This window comes from Tursiops truncatus, chromosome 20 (genome assembly GCF_011762595.2).
Source record: "Tursiops truncatus isolate mTurTru1 chromosome 20, mTurTru1.mat.Y, whole genome shotgun sequence".
NCBI classification, from domain to species: Eukaryota; Metazoa; Chordata; class Mammalia; order Artiodactyla; family Delphinidae; genus Tursiops; species Tursiops truncatus.
Window position 1 is genome coordinate 38034437 of NC_047053.1, and position 22825 is coordinate 38057261.

Below are 22825 nucleotides of genomic sequence, written 5' to 3' on the forward strand. Positions count from 1 at the left end.
AAAAAGGGAGTCTTGCTTCAACCTTATTTTCAGCTGGTAGCTTGGCCTTTGGTGCAGTGCCCCCCACCCCAGAGTCAGCTGCAAGGTCGGGCTAGGGCAGCCCCTCCAGCCTGGGCCTGTTGAAGCTGTGGGTTCACAGTATGGGGTCGGGGGGGGGGTGAAAAAGGCTGGAGTTAATGAAGACCAGCTGTAGCCTGGGTTCTGCCCACAGTTAGCTGCAGGCCATCCTTTGGTGGTGGTTGGAGGGATGGAGGTGTGTGACCTCCATCCGTGGGCACAAGGATATCCTGTGGCAGCTGAGGCCTGTGCTGCTCTGTGAGCGTGGCTTTATCCTTAGGTTGTAAGGGAGTAGTCTGTTTCCCTCTTCCTCTACTCCTCCCCTCCCCAAATGACACTCAGCCCTTATTGAGCTTTATAACTGTAGTGGTGGCCCAGCTGAGATTTGAATATCTCCGGGCTCTTCTGTAAACACTCATTAACTGCCTGGGAAGAACGGAGAGCCCTGTTTAACAGCTGGGAGAGAACTGAGGCAGATTAGGGTGAAAGGCTTGACCTGAGCTCACCCCATGGACTCCACCCCGGGGCCCTCCAAACTTCCCGTCCAGCTCCTTTCCCCAGTTCCTGCCTCTTCTAGGAAGAAGCCATGCCCTCTCCCTTCCCTCGACTCTGTCCCTGACTTCCCCTGGCCCTTCACCCCATGACATTTTCCCTGCCCTGGTGCTGGAGATATGTGCAACTCTCCTTGCAAAATGTTCTCCCCCCAGCCCTCTGCAGCTTTCCCTGGCCCACCTGGCCCACCAACCCTGAGTTCTCCCTCTGGAGAAGGTGGGCTATCCTAAACGGGGTCTGTAACCTTGAAGTTGATCTAATTGTGCATAAGAGGCCCTCTGCCCCTCTATATTTATCCTAAGTCGTACCTGGGAAAATATTCTTTCTTTTACGTATTCATTCTAGTAAAGTCTCAGGATCCTATTAAGGGCTGGGTAGGGGCCCGAGTTGACCCCTAGGTTCTGCATCCCCTTCGTTCACTGACAATTGCCATTTCTGCTAATGGATGTAACCCAAATTCCCCCAGCCCCACCTGCTTATACTCTCACCTGGCTCTGTATATCGGCACACACTCCCAGATCTAAGGATATAGAACTACCAGTTTCCAACTGCTCTCCAAGTCATACTGCTCTTTTTACTTGCTGGAAATCAGGACTTTTATTTCCCACTTGACGTGGTCTTCTAGGCAGTTAGGAATAGTGGGGGAGAGAAGGGGAGACTGTGCTCTGTCTAGGAGGGGGAGGGTAGAAGTGAGCTCCCATCCAAAGTGAACTCCCCCTTCCCCAAATTCTCAATAGCCAAGCTACTTGGGAGTGATTAGGAAAGCGATCTTAACCCCAGCTTCAGTCCCAAAGCCCAAATTCATCTGGTCAGGGCAGGCAGAAGAAATGTCTTCTTCTCCTGTCCCATAATATCCTCAGCTAAAATCAACCATGTGCTGTGAATTTGACACTGGGGACTCTTGCTGTCCCAGCCCATGACTCAGACCTCGTCTTTCTACAGTGAGTTCTTTCTGCCCCATCAATTCAGCTCTGCATCCGCTGACCCAGTCAGGGACGGTGGGAGAGGGTGGGGAGAGCCTCCTGGTTGGAGAGTGGGCTTTAGGACCCAACGGGAACCCGTGCCTCTTGCAGCAGCCTAACCCAGAAGCAGGGGGGAATCCTGAATCGAGCTGAGAGGGCTTCCCCAGTTCTCCTGGGAACCCCATCGCCCCCCGCCGGCACGCACCTGAGCAGGTAGGACCACGCACACCCCTTCCCAATTCTCCCTCGGCCGCCTTCCGCCTGGCCTCTCCGCTTCTGATCTGGTCTTTTCCCTCTCGGCAGTTCAGGCTTTCCCCATGCCTCCTCCCCCACTGCTCGCTGTAGTCCAGGGAGGTGGGAGCCTGGGAGCTGAAGGGTGTCTGGAAGCTCAGAGCCCCTGCGCCCTCCGGCGCCCTTGCTGCACGCCCCTCGAGGCATTCCCGTTCTCTATCTAAGAATGGCAAGTGGGGGGAAGGTCTGCCCGGGCCCCAGCCCCTGCACCCTCCTTTGCAGTATTGCCTAATCCCCCTTCCCCCACCTCACCTCGAGGGGAGAATTGGCAGAGCTGGGGTAACAGAGAGCCGGACAGGGAGCCGGACGGGGACCCGAGACTCCCTGGGAGATTTCTCTCTTGCTTCCTCTCTGCCCCCCCAGCCCTAAGAGCTCAGGACTTTGCCCCACACTCCCTACTCACCTTGTAGAACCAGAGCCCCCTTCCAGGCTCATTGCACACTTGAGTGGCCAAAGGCTTTGCTGGAGGGTAGTGGAGGTTGTGAACAATTCTGTGTGTGTGTGTGTGTGTGTGTGTGTGTGTGTGTGTGTGTGTGTGTGTGTGTGTGTGGCCTTTTTCTCTGGGGAAAGTTCTTTCAGGTTAAAGAGCTGTCTTTCCCATCCCTGCCAACACCTCAACACCTATGAAAAGCGCCCCCCCCACTGTGAGTCTGTGTGTGTGTGTGTGTGTGTGTGTGTGTATGTACCATATGGTTGTAAGATCTATAATCTTAGGATGGAGGTGACTGGGTGCCTTGAGACATCCCAGAGTGTGGCCCAGGCCAGAACAGACTCAGCCCAGATGGCTGGGGAAGGGGGTGTGGACCAGATCAGGGAGGCCGCCCAGCCATGCCAGCTCCCTGGGCTCCTTGGCTTTCAGAGCTCAGGCTCCTGGTGTTACCCCAAAGCTTCTGCCCTCCTGCAGGCTCTCTGGGAGAGGGTTGGATGATAGCTACTGTTTACAGTGACTTGTTTGTCCCTCTCATTGGGGGCTGAGAGGCCTTGTTCTCTGAAGATCTAGGGCATCTCCTTCTGGCTTGGTGGGTTTGCAGGAGGGGTGTATGGCTTGTCGGGGTAACCGTGTTTGTAAGTGTGGGTGTCGCCTCTGGGCGTAGCAGACTGGGGTGGGGAGCAATGGAAGAGATGGGTCATGTTTTGAGGGAACCCCTCTAGCTCTCTGTGTGGTAGGTGAGTGGCACATCCCTATCTGGTAACTCTGTCTGGGTGTGGGGTGTGTTCTATATCCCTCCATGACCCCCCAGATTCCCGAAGGGTTGGTTTTAGAGGAAAACTTGGATAATAGCGTGACTTCATTCTGCTCTTGACCCAGGAAGGAAAGTAAATTCTGAGTGTGAGGTGTGAGCGGTGCACTGAGAATCAGGCCTGAATGTGAGACTCAGCTCGGTCTTTTAACTATGTGCATTCATACAGCTCTCTAAGCCTCTGGTTTCTTCATTTATAAAAATGGCTATAGTAACAAGACCCGCTTGCCTAATAGAGATACGGCCATAAAGACCTCATAAAGCAATGTATCCTACAGCCCAGTGCAAATGGTAGTAATGGTGCCGGCGGGGGGGGGGGGGCGGGGGGGTTTCTAGGATGGGATTCTCTTTCTAATCTAGGTCATCTCTCCGTCTTCAGCTCCCTTCCCCCATCCTTGCCCATCTGGGGGATGGAGGAAGCAGACAGGGTTTTTGCCCCAGGGGCTGCAGAATTCCCCTAATGTAGGTTGTAGCTGGCCCCCAGCTCTTTTCCTCTGGGCCTCTACACCTTCTCCCCTGAGCCCCATCTCCACCTTCCTCCTGTCATTCCTGTTCAGTGTCCTTGTGCCTGTCTCTCCCCTGCCCAGTGGCCTCCTTGTCCGGCTCACTGGGCAGGAGCCCTAATCGGATTCGACAGCTGAGATATGTGTGGCGGCTGAGAGCAGGCAGGAGGGAAGCCAGTGGGAGGATGGTATGAGGGCTGCCCCTGGCACTGCCCAGGCCTCCTAGGCACCACCTTGGGCCTGCTGACTCCTGGCTTGGCTTGGCCCCAGGGAAGGGGTGCCAGGGGAAGCTCAGGAACGAACAGGCTGGGGTCTGGAGATAAGGGAACTGGAGAACACACCTAGGACCCCAGGACCTCTTTGATATTTAGTGCCCTTAACCTCAGCATTTCGGACTTTGACCAGGAGGAGAGGAGAGTAGGTGAGAGACCGGCTGGCCCGGCCCCCTGCCCATCCCCAGGGCTCTGCTTTCTTCTCTCTTCTTGTTCAGAAATGTGTTTGCTTGCCCCATCCAGCCCCTCTGGCCAGTTCCTCCTTAAGGGCCACATCTGGGAGCTGCTGGGGCACCATGTGTCTGCCTCACTCTGGGCTGTTTCCTCCACTCCAAGGTATTTCTCTCATTCACTCTCTGGGCCGGGCGCCAGGACTCCTGGGTTTCCCGCCTGCCTCATGGTGCAAGGCTGCTCTGCAGGCCTCCAGAGAATCGCTAAGCCGGTTTCCTTCCTCCTGCGTGGGGAGGGCCTTCTCCCAGGGCTGGGAGGTGTCAGAAATCCCAGGTGGGTTAGGGGTCGGGGCACTGTAGCCCCTGGTGCCCCAGCACCCCGGCCCCTCCCTCCTAACCTCTGACTCAGCTTCAGGGCAGCATCTGCCCAGCCTGGCAGGCATGGCCTCTTCTTGCCTCCAGGCTTCCATCTTTCCGTGTGGGAGCCAAGATCTAGCCTCTTGAGCTTTTTTCCCATGGTATCTGGGGGGGGGGGGGGGGGGCTACCGAAACCCCTCTGTCTGCACCCACACGTTTGGGGGGGCGGGGGATTAGTGTAATTGAGGCTGGGGCACTATTTTGTCTTCCTTCCAGCTGGGCCAGGATGAAGAAAACCAGCACAAACTTCCCCACACCAATTCCCTCTGCCCTCAAAAGACCAGTCAGTGGAGCCAGGCCCTGCCCTTTCGGTGCCCACAATGTGGTTGGCACTGATTTTTCAGAAATTGGGAAGGTTTCCCTCTAGACCGCTGGCCTCCTCTCTCCTCCTCCCGTGGGGTAAGGACAGCTCTCTGATTGTAGGCACTTCTGGGCAGGCCTCCCCCTAGAGAAGGGGTGTGGGATGCCCTCGAGATGGCCAAGTTGGCACTAGCCCCAGGCTGGAGGGCTGGACCTGATTTGGGGCTGGGAGTTTGTGGGGGAGAGCAGGACATGGGCCTCCCTGCCCCCCTCATTTCCTGCTCTTTGGGCAGCTGTGGGCGAGAAAGGCTGCAGGGACTATTTTTAGTTGGTCTGTCCCCTGGCAGGAGGGACGTGCAGAAAAGCACGGGGCAGGCAGAGGGGCTGGCCAAGGTGAGGGTAAGCAGGCGGGTGGGGGAGTGAGGCAGGGCCAGAGGGGCAGCAGACAGAGCAAGGATGCGTGGCGGGCAGGGGTAGAACCTTGAGAGGGGGAGAGGGTCCTGACCTGGTAGATGGGCTGGACTGGGCTCTCTCTGTCCAAATAGACTCAGAAGCAGAGGGGCTTTAGAGGTGCCTGGACCATCCCTCCCCCTTACAGAGGGCAAGACTGAGGGCATGTGACTTGCCCTAGGACCTTCAACCAGTCGTTGACTGCACTGGAACCCCAGCCCAGGCCCCTTGCACTGTTTGCTTTTCTCTTGTCATTGTCTCTCCCCCGACCTGGCTGTGCTCCCTCCCCTCCTGCAGCAAGGGCTGGGTTCCTGGTTTGTTTCCTTCTCTGCTTGTTTACACAGGGTCTCCGGTAAACCCCAGCTGGGTGTGTTTATAAGTGTCCACCATGTGGAGAGAGTCTGTGTCCAGGCTGGAAGGAGGTCAGGGCTGGGGTTTGTTTAGGTGGCCTGTGGCCACAGATGTGAATCAGGGTGCTGGGCAGGTTCCAAAAGTCTCACAGGCTGGCGAGCCGGGAGCTTGGAGACCCCTTTGAGAAGGGGCATCTCGGTCTAACTCCATTTTAGAGACCCAGAGAGGGCTGGGGGTTGTGCCTACAGTCCCAGGATGGGTTAGAGACAGACCAAGGGCTAGGATGCAGCTTTCCAGACTCTCCAGAGCCTTTTGTGAGTGCCCATCCTGCCGTGCCTAGGTCAAGGTGGTTGTTTGCCAATCCGCCTCAACCAGGAAGGGGGTACGCATGGGGAGATTGCTGTTGGCATCTGATCACAGTCAGAAGTGAGCCCTTCTGAGGCCTAGAGGCAGAGGCAGCTGGTTGGAGGTGCAGGGTAAGAAAGTTCAGTGCAGAAACGTGGTTCCTCAGAATTCAGCCTCATCCCCAGGGCCACCATGTTGCGCAGCTGCAGGGGGCGCCATTCCATAGACCAGGGTATGAATGGCACCCTCTCTCTCCAGTTGTTCAGAGCCCTGCCTGTGTAGCCGCTGATGGTGCTTCTGTCCCCCACCTTCTTTCTTTGAATCAGCTTCAGATGCTGCTGGAAGGAGGTGTCCCAGACAGGCTTGAATCCAACTCCCCACCCTCCCTCCTGCCACCCGATGGCTCCTAGTCCCCTGCCACGGTCTCAGTGGGCCACAGATTGGGTGCAGGGGCCCCTCCCCCCTCTCCGCTCAGTTTCTATGTCTCTGGGGGGCTTTCTTATCATTCCCCGCCCCCATCAGGCAGGCTGCAGTGTATGAGAAATCAATAGTGCAAATGGATTGAGGTTGTTCAGCCGGTCGGCTCCTCTTGGGCCCCATCAACTCTCCCAGGACTTGGGGAGTTACTCAGTCCACTTCTGGCTCAACATACGCAGAGATACACACACCTAGTGGTTGTAGCCTGGGCACTGAGCACGGGAATTATTCTTTCTGTCCATCGCTGTCTTCTCTCTCATTCTCTCTCTCTCCCTCTCTCTCATATACTGGGCTGGTCTTAGCATGACAAATACCCTTGAACATTTATTGTTTTCTAGCTTGGGTGGAGTCCACTGCCAGCCAGAGGTGGGAGGGGAGCAGGTGGGTGAGGCAGGCTGTGCCCAGGGAGGAGGACGAGCTGGGGAAGGGATTGGGTGGCAGCCCACCCCATCAGCCTCTGGTAACTCGATCCCTGCACCCCACCCTCCCGATTCCCCTCCTGCTGAACAACTTCAGCAGCTGCTGGCAGAAGCAGGGCTGGCAGAAGTGTGTATGAGTGCATGTGTGTATTTGGGGGGGGGGGCGGGTGGTGGTGAGAGGGGCTGTGGCGGCAGGAGGTGTTGCCAAGACATGTTAAAGGAGACTCACAGCCTGGGTACAACTTGGGTGGCAGGCGGAGGCGGGGCTGGGAGAGTGGGTGGTGAGTGATGGGCAAAGGGCAGGCTTCAGGGGAGAGGCAGGGCAGCCCAGGGGGTCTCACAAAACTTGTCTGCACTGGAGCAGGGCCTGGCATGGTGGGGGTGAGCGGTGGGGAGGGGGCAAGGGTGGGTAAAGCCATGGCTTGCCCCAGGATGCCTGTAATGCACATAACCATGGAGGACACAGCCTGCCCCTGTCCCCAGTCCCTGGGCTGTTCCTGCTGGATATCACAGTCTCGGTGACTAAGTCACTTCTGTCCTGGGGCTGGCAAGGTGCCAGGCTCAGCTCTTCTCGGTAGGTGAGTCACTGCCCTGGCATCTCCCCCGGATGCAGCTGAGTCACTGGCCGTGCCTGCTGGGCAGGTGGGCATCGTGCTTGCGGGTGGGGTTGGGGACTATGTGTGGAGCCCCCAGCATCTTCTCTGATCTCTCTCTGGCATGCCCTGGCCCCACCCACAACTCTGCAGAGCCAGGCAAGCCTGGTGTTTCTTCCATATGCTCTGCTGAGAGGGTAAAGGAAGAGGGAGCAGGGTACCGCATGGAAATGTATTTCGTTCAGAGTAAATGGGAGGGCGTGTGAGGAGGGGATTGTGGGTTTGAATCTTAGGTCTGCCATCGACAAGCTGTATGACCTTGAGCAAGGCAATTCCCTGGTGAAGCCTCAGTTTCCTCATCTGTACAATGGAAACAGGAGCCCTGCCCTAGATGACCCTCCAGGACCGTGAGAATCAGATGTGCGGAGCCATGAGGGGGCTTTGGGGATGAGCTGGGTGGCTGCGGAGGGGGAGAGGAGTCTGTTGGGGTCGGTTCGGGTTCCAGCAGACACCTCCACCCCACTTGCATCCAGATGGTCAAAGTTTCCCATCCTCTGTTCCGATGATTACCAATGATGCAGGAGTTCCCCACAGGCCATGAAAGGGAGGCCTTGTTTTGGGGGAAGTGTGGGCTCTCCCGGGGTGTTTCACAGCTGTTTTGTATCTCCTTTGTCTGTGTGGGGGGCCTGTCACCGGGCCTGCACCTATCAGGGCTCTCTCAGATTTCCTCTAGTGGGAAGAGGGATCCCTGTCTTGGGCAGCCAGCTGCTCAGGCTCCTCCCCCAGCCCATCTCCTTCTGCCTGCAGCAGGGGAAGGGTAGGCCCCAAGAAGGAGTGTCTTTTTTAAGGAGTGAGGAGCACCTGGGACTGTGGCTTTTCTCCCTCTGCCAGTCTGCTGCTGCCTCCTTCTCCCTCCTGCATGAGGGTCCCTGGAGGGTGGGGGGGGGTGGGGACACTGGAGTGGGCCCAGCACAGCTGGAGTTCAGCGGGGCAGGGAGGGAGTGCCCTCAAGGTGTGCAGGCTGTATGCTTGTATACCTGGGTGCGGATCTTCTGTGCGTGAGCAACTGCCCCCTGTGGGGAGCAGGTTTGTGGGCGCATGAATTTCTTCCCTCATGTGCCTGAGGGTCTACTGCTCTGTCCAGGAGTGTGCCACGCCTGCACCCTCTGCTTCATGACCTTGTGCATATGCACAGATGCCTGTCTTGTATGTGCTTGTTCTGTGTGCATACATGTGCATACAGGTGTGCTCTGAATGTGCACGTGCGTGTGCACATATGCGTGTCCTGGGTGTGCATTTGCACACCTGCATCTCCGTGTGCGCGAGCGTACCTGACCCTCTGTGCTGGCAGGTGTACATGAAGGCCACCCTTCGTGGGAGGCAGTATACCTGTGTTTGTGCACACTTGTATTTCTGTGTCTGTGATCCTTCCCCTCTAGCCTCCGCGGGAAGGAAGACTGGTAGAATGTAGGCCAGGAGGAGCCTGTGCGGGCTTAGGGGTTGGCTGGCACTAAGTCCCCTCCCAGGCTGGTCCCTCATCGGGGCGGCGCCCCCTGCTGCTGGCTGGACTCAAGCTAGAACGCCTTTGGGGGGGGGGAGCTGGGGGGGAAGGGGTTAAGCGTCGGCGTCCACATCTGGGAGCCATTGGCGCATTCCTGCCTGCTGAGCGCATGTTTGCGGATGGATCTGGACGGGACAGGGTGGGAGGGGCTGGGCGGGCGGTTCGCACCGGCGGACGGAAATGCAGACGGGAGCGGGAGACGGCCAGGCCCAGCAGGCGGGAAGGGGCCTGGGGAAGCGTTGCCCGGACGCTCTCCCCCTGTGCCGCCGGACCTCAGGGCACAGCGTCCCGCCGACCCTGCTTGTCCTATCTCACCCAGGCTGGGGCCCCAAAGCTGGAGAGAGACAATCAGATACCTCGGTCCTAGACCCGGCTGTGCAACCGGTGCCAGGGTGATCGGGGACTAAACCCGTGTCCACTCCCAGCCTGCGGTTCCTTGTCTATAAAGCGGGGGCCGTCGGGCCGGTGGGTTTGAGAGCTCAGCCAGCCGGGTCAGGGGTGGAGGCCTGGGAGTGTGGCACTTCCCCTTCCAGTGGGAAGTCCTGTGGGGTTACTTGTGGCTACTTCTCTGACCGGGGACGGGGAGGGGGGTGTTCCCTATTGATTCCTCTTTCTCTCCCCCAGTGGACTGCTAGAGGTGGGGAGATGGTCCTCCCAAACGGAGCAGCAGGCTGGGAGGGGGCTTGTGGCTGTGTTGGGGATTGGGGTCTCTGCAGAGGGAGAGTAATTCAGATCCTGCCCCGCTGGAACAAGAATGCGAGCTTTCCTGGCTCCTCCAGCCTGGGCCAGGAGAAAGAAGCTTTGGGTCTGAGAGTCCCGTAGCATGTAGGGGTGCTCCTGGGCGCCCCCTACTCGGCTCTTGGAAGATCACAAGAGCCGCTGTCCTTTTTGGGGGAGGGTTCTGGGGTTTGCTGAAGGGTTGGGTTGGGCCAGAGTTCCTCCGACCCACTTGAGCTGGAAACGTGTTTGGGGGAGACGAGGTGAGCAGGTGTACTTGAGGGCGGTCTACCTGCTTTTGCACTCCTTTTTTGCCAGTGAGAAAATTAGGATTTAGAGAGAGGAAGCGACTTGCTCAAGGTCACACAGCTCTCATTTTCAAGGGTTGCTGGAGGAGGATTATAATTATGGGAGTCAGGGGCTTGACAGATAGGGCCGGAGTCACTGTATTCGCTTCCATATTACGTCGCAGTCCCTCTAACCCCGGTTTAGGTGTGAGGGGTGTGTGCGTATGATCCTTGCCCCTGTGAGTGTGGGTGTGTCGTTGGAGGGAAGAGTGTGTGATACCGCACACTGCAGTCCTTTCTCTACCGAGCCCTCCTTCCATTTTTTGCGCAGAACTCCCCCTTCTCGCTCTGAATGTCTCCTTTTGGGTCAGAGGGAGGGATTCTCCCAGATTCCCACGGTCCAGCCTTCTGCTAGGCGCGGCTCCTTTAAGACTCGCCCTTTCCCGGGTCTGTTAAGGGGAGGGGGGGCGTGATACTGTGGGCCCGCCCCTGGTTGCTGATTGGTCGGAGGGCGGACGGGGGCGGGCCCGAGGGTGAGGGCCTCCCCGCTGCTCGGTACCCTCCGCCCCCCGGTCTGGGGCTCCGGGTAAAGTTTCAGCCTCCGCACGTGACTCGCCATGGCCGCTGCTTTCGCCCCGCGCCCCTGAGCCGCGGCCCCCCAAACCGCTCCTCTCCCTGGACCCCGCAACCGCTGACGCCGAACGGCTCCAAGGCTCAGGATCAGGGCAGACGCCTTGCTCGCGGGCGACCCGGACGGATTGCTTCCCCCCACTGCGAGGTAACCTCTCCCCCGGGGATTTTAGAGAGCCTCCGGCTCCCGCAGGCATCGCGGCCCCTTGGCCTGCTCCTGAGAGGACCCGTGGGCGGGGACCCGGTGCCGGACGGGTTCCGACGGGAACCTGGGGTTTCCTAGGCTTCCCAACCCCGCGCCACCGTGCTCAGGGTGGGGGAGCCCCGTCTGTCTGCGCCCGTGTCTTCGCGCGAAGCCGTGAGGCGTCTGGGGCCGTCTGCCGCGCGTGTCTCCGGCGCCCGAGCTGTGGCAGAACCGCCGCTGGGAACTCCTGCTCTCTCTCACTTTTCTCCTTACAAACAAGCAAAACAAAAAGACTTTCAAACCTGTTTGGGGAGAGATCGGATGCCCAACGGACTAGCCCCCTCCTTCTTTCCCTCCTGTTATCTGAGCCGCCCTGTGGTTTGGGGAGAATCAGCCCGGGGGCCCACCCCCACCAGAGGCAGCCGGTTGGGGGGCGGGGCCCATTCAGCTGGTGTCCCCCGTGGAGCACGGGGAGCCGTCAGATTGGGGACGGGAGCCAGTGCAGCCAGGGAGGGATGTCTCTGGGTCGGGTGGCACCATGGAGTCATGGAAGCTTTTGCGGGTGTAGGGAGGAAGGAATAGATTGGTCGTCTTTGCTCTGCTGAGGGTGTCTGGGACCTGCTGCCACCCAGAAGGCGGGGAAGCTGCTAGCCAGATGTGTATGTGGGAGCGGGGCGCTGGAAAATCTGCTTGGCAATGCCCCTTCTCCTCTCTGGACATTGCCCTATTGTCAGGCTACGTGAGAAGGAGGCCAGGCCTCCAGTGTGCTAGGCTGGGGATGGGGACTAACTCATGTGGAAATCAGATAAGAAAAGACCCCCGGTCTTGGAGACGCTTTTCCACCGTTCATCTTACCTTGGATAGGTTGCCCACGTGCTGGCATGGAGGGGTACCCTTGGCCCCCACTAGTGCCAGCTCCCTCTTCTGTAACCAGATTGCCTTCTACCTGCGAGATGAGTGCACGTGTGTGTGTGTGTGTGTGTGTGTGTGTGTGTGTGTGTGTTTTCAGAGGAACACTCCCCCACTCCCCCACCCCATGCTGCTTACCCCCAACCCTCACTTCCGCTCCTAACTGCCATTCCTCCTCCAGTTTCCTGGTTAGGAGATTCAGGGATATCTCTTGTCCCTTCCCTGGCTGCAGTGGTCATAGGGCAGGGTTCTGGGGAAGTGGTTCAGTAAGGTTGCCAGGTCTCGCTAGGAAACGGGCTCAAGCCCCAAACTCTCTTCCAGGGCTTGTGCTTGATGGGGAGGCTGGGCTGGGGAAGCCCCAGGGTGCCGTGGGGGGTGGTTTGGAGCCTTGGGGCTTCCCCTGTGAGGGGTGGAGAGGAGTCTGGGGAAGGGAAGAAGAGAAAGAGTATTTGGACCTGGAGGAAGAAGAGGGGTAGTTGTGGAATCAGGGAGTTTGTGGCTATGAAAGATGTTGGTGCAGTGGGAGGGGCTAGGACGTCAGTTCTGCCTGGGAGTCTGGGCCATGTCAGTCCCGAGACAGAGCGGTCACTAGGGTCAGACTGGAGTTGACCCTTGGGAGCTGAGGATCTTGGATTTGGAGGGTGTTAATGAGTGTGCATGTGGTGGTCACCTCAGGACTTTCCCGGCCAGACTGATGAGGGCAGTGCAGATGCAGTGGCAGTTCTGAGAAGACCCTGGGCTTGGAACCGCTTAATCCCGTCCACCTCCTCTTATAGCCCCCAAATCCCCATCCTTCAGGTTGACCCTAAATGCCCCTGCTACCACTCTGGGAAATCTCTCTGGTCCCCCTCCACCTCCCAGCCATGTGGCAGCCTGGCAGGAAGCTAGCTGCGGGCAGCCCCATCCTGATCACCCCCATGCCGCCCTGCTGGGCATAGTCACCCACATGTACCATGACGTGGTTCCTGCCACCATGTCTATTGTGGGGGGAAAGGGCATTGTCTGAGTGGCCCTTAAGGTCTGTTTTGGGGGTACTGACCCAGACTCCAGTTAATTAGCTCCCCTTCCCCTAAATCATTTGGTCTTGGAAGCTGGCTCTGCCCTCTGGGAACCCCTCCACCCCCACCCCTGTGCCACTCCTTGCTCAGACTTGAGGGTATTAGGTGGGTTGTCCTCAGAACTATGTGACAGGGTGGGGCCTGCCCCCAGATAAAACCTCAGTGCCCCATTCCCTGTCCTCTGGGTGGCAGGGGCAGGGCAGGACCCAGACTGTGCTGTACGGGTGGGTGTGTTTGGGACTCTGTGGGGTCCATTTAGGAGCTCTGTCTGGGTTTGGGGGTGATGGGCATCTGGGGAAGGTAATCCTATCCCTGTGATGAGTAAATGGGGTAATCTCCACTCGCCCAGCACCCCACACCCTTTCTAGTGGTGGTGGTTTGGGGAGTGTGGGAAGCTGGCAGGGCTCCTGGCAAGATGGCCAGGGTTGTCTTGACTTACTGGGTTTTGGGAAAGGAGTGTGGCAACTGATACCCCAGTTCCCAGGGCTTTGGCTCCATGTCCTCTCTGACGCCTGCTGTCTTTCCTCCCTCTGTTCCCCGTTCCACCCTCTGGCTGCTGTACGGAGCCCACAGGGTTTGTGGGGGGATGTGGGGTGGGAGCGAAGGCCTGGCTCTCCGTGTGTGTCCAGGGAGTGTTCTGGGGATGGGCAGGATTGGCTGAGGGAGTCTGGGTGTCCCTGCAGAGTGGGCGGCACTCGGGGACCAGGCCCAGAGTGTGAGAATGTGTCAGTGTCGGTGTGTCTGTCCTGTCTGGCTTGGGCGTGGGCGTCTCTTGCTTCGTCTGGATCTTGCCTCCCGCTCCAGTCCCCGCCCCCCCTCCCTCTCAGCTGGGACCGCCTGCTTGCTCTCTCTCTCTCTCTGCAACTGGAGCCTCCCTTGCCTGTTCCTGGAATTTGGAGAGGAGGAGGAGGAAGAGGCAGGCAGACAGACCTCCCACACTCTAGCCCGCCCGGCCTGGCATCGTGGGGAAATGAAATAGGTGCGGTGGAACTAAGGTTTCCCTGCCTTCCCCAGACCCTCCAACACACATCACAGAGTCCAGGGGGCCAGGTCTTACAGAAGGGGCCTGGGCTGCCCCCTCCCCACCAGGCAGCAGTGCCTCCTTCTTTTACCCAGCATCCTGCTGGCCAGGGCCCCTGCCTGGACCTCAGGCACCACTGTCAGCCTGGGGAGCGGGTGGGGGATTAGACTGCTGCCAGCCTGGCCAGCACCTGTTGCCAACCCCCAGCCCTGTAACTGGAGCAGGCCAGGGAGGGGGGCTGCAAAATGACAGGTGGAATTTCTGCAACCAGGCAACCCCCCACCCACTGGATATGCCTTTCCCTTCCGGCCCCGGAACAAGGAAAGCCTACCCCCCCCCCCACCAAGTGTCAACCTGATCTGGTGGGTGATGTCCCTGTCCTGCCTGTGGGGGTTATAGGGCCCAGGACATGGGCAAGGGGATGAGTTTATTGCTGCTTGCCCGATGACCGCCAGCCGCATCGCTGGCTCGCTGGCTGCAGGGCTGGGCTGCCCTTGTCGTGTTTTCTGAGCTCGGCTGCTCTGGCTGGGCTGGGGGGTATGGGGGTGTGTGGATGGGGGTGGTTCTCTGTTAATGTTTTAATTGCATAAAAACTGGGAGCTCAGCTCCGGGCCAGTGGGGAGTCTGGGTCTGGCTAGCCGCCCGGTTTGGGCTAAATATAGTCTGGGACATCTGCAGAGAAGGGGAGGGGGGTGGCGGGAGGTTCCATTCCCCCCGCCTCCGGCCAAGGTGCCCTCGTCTGGGCGAGCACCTTGGAGCAGGGAGGGGGATTCCTCAGCAGGAAAGGCAGGGGAGAGGCGGTGGGGGCTGGGCACTATTGAGACCTCGCCTGCCTGGAAGCCAGGAGACGCCTGAGCTGAACCCGGAGGCTTAGGAACTGGGCTGGAGTGGGGCGCGCCGGGGCGGATCCAGTGGCCCTGCTCGATTTTCCCCAGAGCTGCCTGAGGTCAGGCAGTCTCTGTGTGTCACTGCGCCCCGGTGGTGTGCCACCGTGACCCACTCGCTCTATGTGTGCCTGTGTGTACACACCTACCTTGGAGTAGCTCCCTCCCGGCTCCTCCCCTGGAGCCTCTGTCCCCTGGGTCCTACCGCAGGTCCCCAGCCTTCCTTCCTTGTGTCCCTCGCCCCACAGTAAACCTTCAGCCCAGGAATCGAGACTTGAGAAGGGGAAGCTGCGGTGGGGAGTTCTCTGATCTCCAGTCACGGCAGGAAGTGGAAGGGAGGGGGACCCAAAGGGGAGAACCGTGAGTGGCAGGCGGGAAGGGAGGGCCCGTCAGCCCTGCGACCGACTGTGCACACTGCAGTGGGGTCGGGTGTGTGTGTGTGGCCACCTTCCCAGCTGACCCCTTCCCTCCAGTTCCAAGTAGGGGAAACTTAGGGGACAGCTGATTCCCCAGGGGCTGCTAACAATCTTCCTCGCCCCCCCCCCACTGAAAAAACTGGCTTCCTGTCACGTGGCTGTCACTTCCTGGCCCTCTGTGGTTCCCGGGATGTTTGTTGTTGGTTGCCATGGAGATGGCCGCCTTGGGCACTACCCTGGTTCTCTTGGGGAGGGAGCTGCCCCTCCCCCTAGGCCCACAGTTTTGGGGGGGGATTGGGGGGCATGCCCAGGGGGCTGTTTCAAGCTGAGTGTGTGTGGTCTCCGATGCCCCAGATCCCCCAGGGCACCCCAGACTTCTGTCTGTGGGAAGGAGTCACAGCCACCTACTCAGACTGAGCGTCGGGGAGACTGTGACCACGTCTGGCTGTGCTTGGCTGACTGTGAATCTGACCGATTGTGCAGACCCTGTCCCCTCCAGCCTGGGTCCCGCAGTCCCAGAAAGATGCCCGTTCTTGGAACCTCCGCGCCCTCTCCCCTTTCCCTTTGGAGCCTTCTCCCGTCCTGTGTTCTCATGGAAACTACCTTCCCCAGGGAGTTTCTGTGGTTTCTTGGGGTCCAGGCTGGAGTAGGGAGGGGCTCTGGGCAGGATCCCCAGTTGTGTGTGTTTTGGGGCCGGGGAGGTGGTGGTCTGCAGGGCCTCCTCTCCCCTCCACACACAGCCTGCACCCGCTTCACCCTGATACCGCAGGCCCTGTGCTTTAAGGGGCTGGTCCTGGGACTTTGTGACCATCCGCCCCACCCCCTGGTGGGCTTCCCTGTTCAGCTGGGGGTGGAGAGGGGAAGAGATTCCCCCTAGTTCTAGCCCCACCTGAGTAGGTGGGTGTGGAGCGTGGGACGTAGGAAGTTCCTGGGGGTCGCTGGATGGGGGGTGTGGGGCGGGGCACGGTCTGACTCAGGCCTGGTCTGGGGTCAGAGCCAAAAGGATATCCTGAGGCGGGAGGGGGGCGGGGGCGGGCGTTCCCGGCTTCCCTGCAGCCCGGGTCCCTAGGGAAGGACGCCGGGAGGGGGCTGGTAGCACTGGGTCGTGCCGACAGTCTGTCCGCCCCGGGGTAGGGTTGGGGCAGAGCTGAGGGGTTGGGGGAGGCGGGTTGCAGCCGCGCAGCCGCGCGCATACCTGCTGCTCTGTGTGTTCGGCAGACCCCGCCCCTTGTGAGAGTTATGCTTCCTGCACCGCGGAGAGGGGAGACAGTGGTGAGGGGGCAGCTGCCAAGGTGGGGGTGGGGAAAGCCCCGTGCCAGGCTGGCTGTGAGGACGGTGGTTTCCAGGCTGGGGGGGTGTCCCCTTTTGTCTGTGCCCCTTCGGTCCCCGACCCGGACAGAGCTGCCTTTGTGTGGTCCACACACTCCTGTGGTCTGGCTGTGGCCTCGGCAGCCTCATCTCTTCCTCTTCCTGTTTTCTTCCTTCCCTGTGGGCCCATCCCTCTCCTTGAGGCCTGGGCTGCCCCCTGCCCTTTCACCTGTTCTCTGCTCCAAGAGAAGACTGGGTGGGAGGCTTCAGCTCTGGTTCCGGGTGGGCCCCTCAGCTGCCCTGGGCTTCGGAGGCCCTGGGCACATCTCCCAGGGGGCTCTGGGGTGCAGCCCCTGGGGTGTGGAGTCGGGACACTGCCCTGACCAGCAGACATCCCCCCCACACACACTTCCTCCTCCCAGCACCTGGCCTGTCCTGGGCTTGGGTTGTCCAGTTGCCCTTTCTGCCTGGTATTCAGTCACTGCGGGGATGATGGCCCGTGGAGGTCAGGCAGCCCTGTGTAGCTGGGGCAGAAGCTTGGGCGGGTACAAGTTGGGGAGACACCAGATCCACTTTTCTGGGACTAGGTGCTGTGTCTTGAGGCAGTGGGCAGTGGCAGCATCCAGAGGCCAGACGCTGGACTTCAGCACTCCCCTGACTCTCTCCGTAGATGTGCTCAGGCCCTGCACGTGCTTGGGGCAGGTTTTCCAACAAGTCCCAGCTCCAGCGAGGCAGGCCCGGGCTTCTGAGGACTGGTGGGGAAGAGGTGCCCTCCACTGTCCCAACCTCACCCCGCTGGTCCTTCTCAGGCCCTCCTGGGGTGGTCTCTTTCAAAATGAGGCTGGCCTTGCTGGCTTCCTGCAGCCCAGAGCCTGGAGAGCAAAAGGTAAACAGAGGACCGGAGTGGCCAGGAGGAGAGAGGGGCCTCTGGAAAAAGGGGGAAAAGGGAGTAATGTTCACCATTCTGCTGATCTGAGGAGTGTGGGGGAGGGGAGAGGTTTTGGCTTTGCGTGTATGTGAGCGTGTGTGTATTTTTCTGGAAAGTTTATAAATAGTTCCAGCCCACTGTTCTGGTTTGAAATCTGCCCTGTCCCGCCCTGCCCTGCTCTGCCAGCTCCTGACAGGGGAGGGGGTCCAGAGGGGCTGGGTCTTTGCTTCCGTCAGGGCTGGAGTCCCTGTCCCCCACCCCCAAGTTGAGCTGGAGCTTTGGGTGTCATTTGCATATGATTCACTGACTGTCTAGAATGCCTAGGAAAGCCCCTGTCCCCCCTTCTTTTAAGCGCCCCAATCCTTATCCCCTCCTCTCAGCCCGTCCAGGACTGCCTGGCTTCTATTCCTTGCGAGCCATGGTAGTGGGGTAGCCTGGGAAGCAGAGAGGAGGGATTGGGTGAAGAAGGGGGGCAGGGCCAGCTGGGTTTGGGGACCCCTGGCTCCTCTTCCCTGAGGGTAAGGGGGAAATCGTCTATTCCTCTTCCCCTCCTCCCCTCCCCACGTCCAAAGGTTTCCCTTTTTTGGTTTGTGAAATGAAAGAAGGGAATTTGGGAAAGGGTTGTGGTCAGGCCTCCACCCACACCCCGAATATTCCTCTCCCCACATTCCTGTCCTCAGTCTGGGGGGAAGCAGACCCTGGAAAATGGGTAATTCTCCCGCTCAGCCCTGTCAGCAGCTGCTAGCCCTGGCTGGGGAAGGGACAGCAGACATACTGCCCAGGGAGGCCCCGACCTGGTGCTGGCAGGCGCGGGGGAGGGAGGGGACCCGTTGCCCAGCACCTCCTGTGTGCTGGGTGGGCGCTGTGCTAGGTGCTTTCCAGGACTTTTATCTCTTAAATCACACAGCCGGTTGTTGAGGTAGGCAGTTCACAGACGAGTAAACAGATGCTTAGAAAGGTTAAGTGACTCGCCTAAGGTCACCCAAAGTGGCAGAGCTGAGATTTGACCCTTCAGACTTCTGGTTCTTTCTGCTGTCTTCACAGCTTGGCCAACATTTGCCTTTTTCTCCAGATGTGTGACTCTGGGGACATAAAGAACGGGTAGCTGGGGACACCTGACACTGGGGGAGGGATCCTGGAGCCTTTTGAGGGTGAGGGAGGCCCCAGCGGGCAGGGGTGCCTGGCTGGTGGCAGGTGCTCTGGCCCTCCCCCCCACCCCCCCTTTCTGCTGTGCCGAGGCTGGGATCCGGGTTTGGGAGGTGTGGGCCTGTGGTTTTTCTCTCCCTCAAGGGAGGGTGCCCACGGGCAGTGGAGGTGGCGGGCATAGGGTGGAGGTTGGATGTGGGTAATTTGTTTTCCCTTTCTTTGGTGCTGGTTTCGATTCTCTGACAGTGTCTTCTCCACCCCTGGGTGCAGGGGGCCAGGGCCCAGGCATCTCCCCAAGGGTCGTAGTTCCAGAGGGACCTTCTGAGGCCAGGGCTGTGCTCTTTGGCCCCGCCCCCATCATCCCTGCCCTTGCCCATCCCTGTTCCCTGGTCAGCCTGGCCCTTGGCCCATTTCTGTAACCTTTGCCCCTTCCCTTGGCTCAAGGCCTTCCCCAGGGAGCTAACTGCATTGAAGTTTGCAGGCTGAGCTCCTTTAGTGAGGCTCCGATGGGGGTGGGGAACACCTTCCAGCCTCTCCCTGGGGTGTGTATCTGTGGCTGAGGTTTGAAGTACGGTCCAGTTTCAAACTCCTCAGGGGCAGAATTGAGGCATTAAGGCGGCTGTCGTTAATCTCTCCTCTGGGGTCAAGGGTTGGCTCCAGAGGGTCCAGATCGAATCTGCTGCTGCCCCCCACCCCGCAAAAGCTGGGTCAGGAGGCCTGGGTTCTGGAGTGAATGGCTTCCTGGGCCTCACCTCAGAGAGGCCGGCCCCCATTTGGATGTGAATCCACTGGCGTGCTTCTCTGTGTCTGTGGACCCTGCTGTGTACTGGGGGGCCGGCCCGCAGGGAGGCAGGTGCAGAGGTTCGCCTGGCGGGGTGAGGGCCAGGGTAAGTGCAGTTTGGGAAACTCTGAGGCTGTGGTTGTGCGTCTGTGGGGAGCTGTGTCCCGGTCCGGGCATGCAGGCCTGGAGCCGGCTTCACTGTGTGTGGAGCCCAGGTGTGGAGGGATCGCATCTCCGGGTTTCCTCTCCTCATGTGTCACGTGCGTGCCCGCACGCACCCAGGCTAGGTGTGTAAGCACGCGTGCTCTTGTCCACCGGACGCTTTCCCTGGAGCTGCGCGTGTGAGTTTCTGCAAGTGGGTGTGCGCGTATGTGAGGGTCTGACTGTCAACGCTGGTGAGGCTCAGCCAACCCCTCCCTCCCTTGCTGGCTCGAGTTTCCCTTGTGTGGCGCCCCTCGGGGTTGTGGGGGGCCAGGGCGGCAGCTGGCCAACGGGTGGGGTCCCTGCTCCTCTGACGTCAGCCTCGCAGCCCGGGAGGGAATTGGCAGGGGCGTGGGGAAGGAAGGGGGCACCTCATTCAGGAGTAAGAAGAGAGGCCCTATGGTCGTCATAATTAGTAACAGTCAAAATCATGCTCGTTAACAATAGGGGAGCTGCCCCCTTCCTTGCAAGTACCTGTCCCCCTCCCGCTCCCTCAGCCCCGCACAGTCACAGGCTGGCTGGCCGGCGCGGCTGGGCCCCGAAGTCCTGGCCTCGTCCATAGTGGCCTTGGCAGAACTCCCCCATCCCAGGCATGGTCCGCAGCCAAACGCTGGCCATGTGTGTATCCTCTGGACTCCAGGTCCGAGCCTGGAGCCTGGAGCCTGGAGCCTGGCACCGCCGGAGCTTGGGGAGGAAGGGCTTGGAAAGGGAGGTAGTCCTTATTTGGGATCTCTGTGGCCCTGTCTTCTTTTCTTTTCTCTCTCCTTCCTCCCCGCCTTTCTTTCTTCTTAACAGCTTTATGGAGATACAATTCATATACCATAAAATTCACCCATTAGAGTGTACAATTCACTGGTTTTAATATATTCACAAGAGTTGTGCAACTGTGACCACAATCACTTTTAGAAAATTTTCATCAGTCCAGAAAGAGCCCCCATACCATTCAGCAGTCACTTCCCATTTCCCTCGGACCCATGCCCCAGCCCCTGGTAACCACAGTCTACTTTCTGCCTTTATAGATTTGCCTATTTTGGACATTTCATATCAACGGAATCATACAATAGGTAGTCTTTTACAACTAGCATCATGTTTGCGGGGTTTATCCATGTTGTCGTGTATATCGGTACTTTGTTCCTTTTTATGGCAGAATAACATTCCATTGTATGGATGGACAACTTTTTATTTATCCGTTCATCAGTTGATGGACATTTGGGTCGGTTCTACTTTTTGGCTGTTAGGAGTGCTGGTATGAACAGCCACACCCACGTACAAGTTTGTGTGTGGACTTATGTTTTAACTTCTCTTGGGTAGATACCTAGAAGTGGAATTGCCGGGTCGTATAACTCTTGTGTTTAACCTCTTAAGGAACAGCCACACTGTTTTCCAAAGCAGCTGCACCATTTTACATTCCCACCAGCAACGTCTGAGTGTTTTAGTTTCTCCGCATCCTCACGTACTTGTTATCAGTGTTTTTGATTATAGCCATCTTAGTGGATGCAGAGTGGTATCTCATTGTGGTTTTGCTTGGCATGTTTCTTTCTGTCTCTTTTCTTTTGTCTCTCATATATGTCATATGTGTGGGTTTATACACACACTCATATATAAATACGTGCATATTTATTGATACTGTTTATATATATCCTCCTGGACCTCTTGTGGATGCTTCTCTTTCTCCGTCTCGTTCTCTGCTCTTGTTGCTGCCTGTCTGTCTCACCGTGACGTGGAATTTCTGGGTTCATCTCTGTCTCTTGCTACCCGTGGTGTTATCTCTGCGTGTCCTCGGGTCCCAGCTGTTCAAACAGGGTATGGATTTGTGGATGCACTGGTGGAGGGGCATCTGGCCTTTCATCTTCTGCCCACCTCCCACCCTCTCCAGGGAGGTTGCTTCTGCAGACAGAGTATGTGGGTGAACTCTGAGATCAGTCTCCCTTGCCCCTCCATTGCCTGGGAGTAGGGGGCTTCCACCCTGGGCAGTCCCTGCCCATCATGCTGTTAGGCAATGGAGGTGATACCCAGGAGTCCTCAGTTCCCATTTCCCTATTTGTATGTATGTAAACGGGCCTCCCCTCCAGCCCGTGGGACAGACCCATCTGGGGTGCTCGGGCTTGGATTTGGGGGAGAAGTGGTGTAAGCGGGGGCCCCCTGGCTTAGGAGTCATTTTTCTGAGAAGTGCCACCGCTTTAGGGAAGCGGCTTTTCCTCCCCCTCCCTCCTCCCTTCAAGCACACGTTCTCTGCATCTTGACCTCAGGTAACCCGCTTTGGGGGAAGGAGGGCCAGCTGCCTTCCTCTGCTGCAGGAATCTTCTGGGGTGGCATGGCACCGGGGACCCTTTCCTCTCATGATTGTGGGTGAGAAGTCCTCCTCGGCTCTGGGCTCTGTCCCCGTCTCCCCAGCCTGGCTCTGCTGTCCTGCCACCCCCAGCAGTGTCTGGGCCCTACTCCCAGGCCGTCTCTGCCAGCCAGGCATGGTGCCAGCTGTCTGCTCAGCCGGGTGCCACGGGAAAATCGCCGGCCGCCCAGGTTGGGGAGCTCCGCGGGGAATGCCCGTGCGCCTGCTCCTCGGTGCCCACTCACCTGTCTTTTTTCTCTCCGCAGCATCACAGGACATGGCCTCCCCAGCCGCCTAGCTCGGGCCCACCTAGGAGAGGGATCCTTTCGGCGTCCTGAAGGCCAGCTCTGGACCTTCCTGGGAAAGTGTCAGCTCACAGAAGTGCGTGACCAAAGGACCGGCTCTTGGGACGTCCCCCAGCCCACCTGGCCCCCAACTGGAGTGGGGGCTCCAGGAGGCTGAGATCAGCCTGCTAGCCTTGGACCGCAGCTCCAGGACAGAAGGGGGGGTGGGCTGACCACCCAAACCCCCTCTGGGCCCAGGCCCCATGACCCGAGGAGAGGCGGCCTGAAGCCTGCCAGAGCCTTCGGCCAGACTGTCTGCCTGTCCTTCTGACTGTGGCTGCTTGGCATGGCCAGTAACAGCAGCTCTTGCCCAACACCTGGGGGCGGGCACCTCAATGGATACCCGGTGCCCCCCTACGCCTTCTTCTTCCCCCCCATGCTGGGTGGACTCTCCCCACCGGGCGCTCTGACCACTCTCCAGCACCAGCTTCCAGTTAGCGGCTATAGCACGCCATCCCCGGCCAGTAAGTGGAGTGGTGGGCATGGTGGGAGGGGCGGTGGAGGGCGGCAGGCCGAGGTGGGCCTCTAGGCACATCTCTTCGGCAGTGGCGAGGGCTCCTCCAGACAAGGGGGATCGTTGTTTGGGGGGCTTGTAGGCTGATGGCTGTGACTGCGTTTGGTGTTGCGGGGGACAGAGGGAGAGCTGAACAGTGCTGTCCTCCGGCGCCTCTCACGCCGCCCCCCACCCAGTGCTCTGCCGTGGAGGGCCTTATAAATAGCT

General features: G+C 59.0%; 1 protein-coding gene and 1 long non-coding RNA gene across 3 annotated transcripts in view; one reads left to right on the top strand and one right to left on the bottom strand.

Annotated features, from left to right (window-relative positions):
• Positions 1-1765: 1765 nt before the first annotated feature.
• RARA (retinoic acid receptor alpha) overlaps positions 1766-22825 on the top strand; it is a 42740-nt gene continuing 21680 nt past the window's right edge. Inside the window, exons 1-2 of one of the 2 annotated variants that reach the window (XM_073797146.1) lie at positions 1766-1784; positions 22027-22568. In XM_073797146.1, the coding sequence (XP_073653247.1) occupies positions 22391-22568 (178 nt within the window). In that variant the 5' untranslated portion in view covers positions 1766-1784; positions 22027-22390. Of the gene's footprint in view, positions 1785-9999; positions 10744-22026; positions 22569-22825 lie in introns of those variants that run through there. The other variant, XM_033846696.2, reaches the window with a different exon arrangement.
• On the bottom strand, positions 20275-22125 carry LOC109550598 (uncharacterized). The gene is made up of 2 exons (XR_002177156.3): positions 22006-22125; positions 20275-21221 (listed from the first exon to the last, which is right to left on the bottom strand). It is a non-coding gene; the product is annotated as an uncharacterized lncRNA (long non-coding RNA).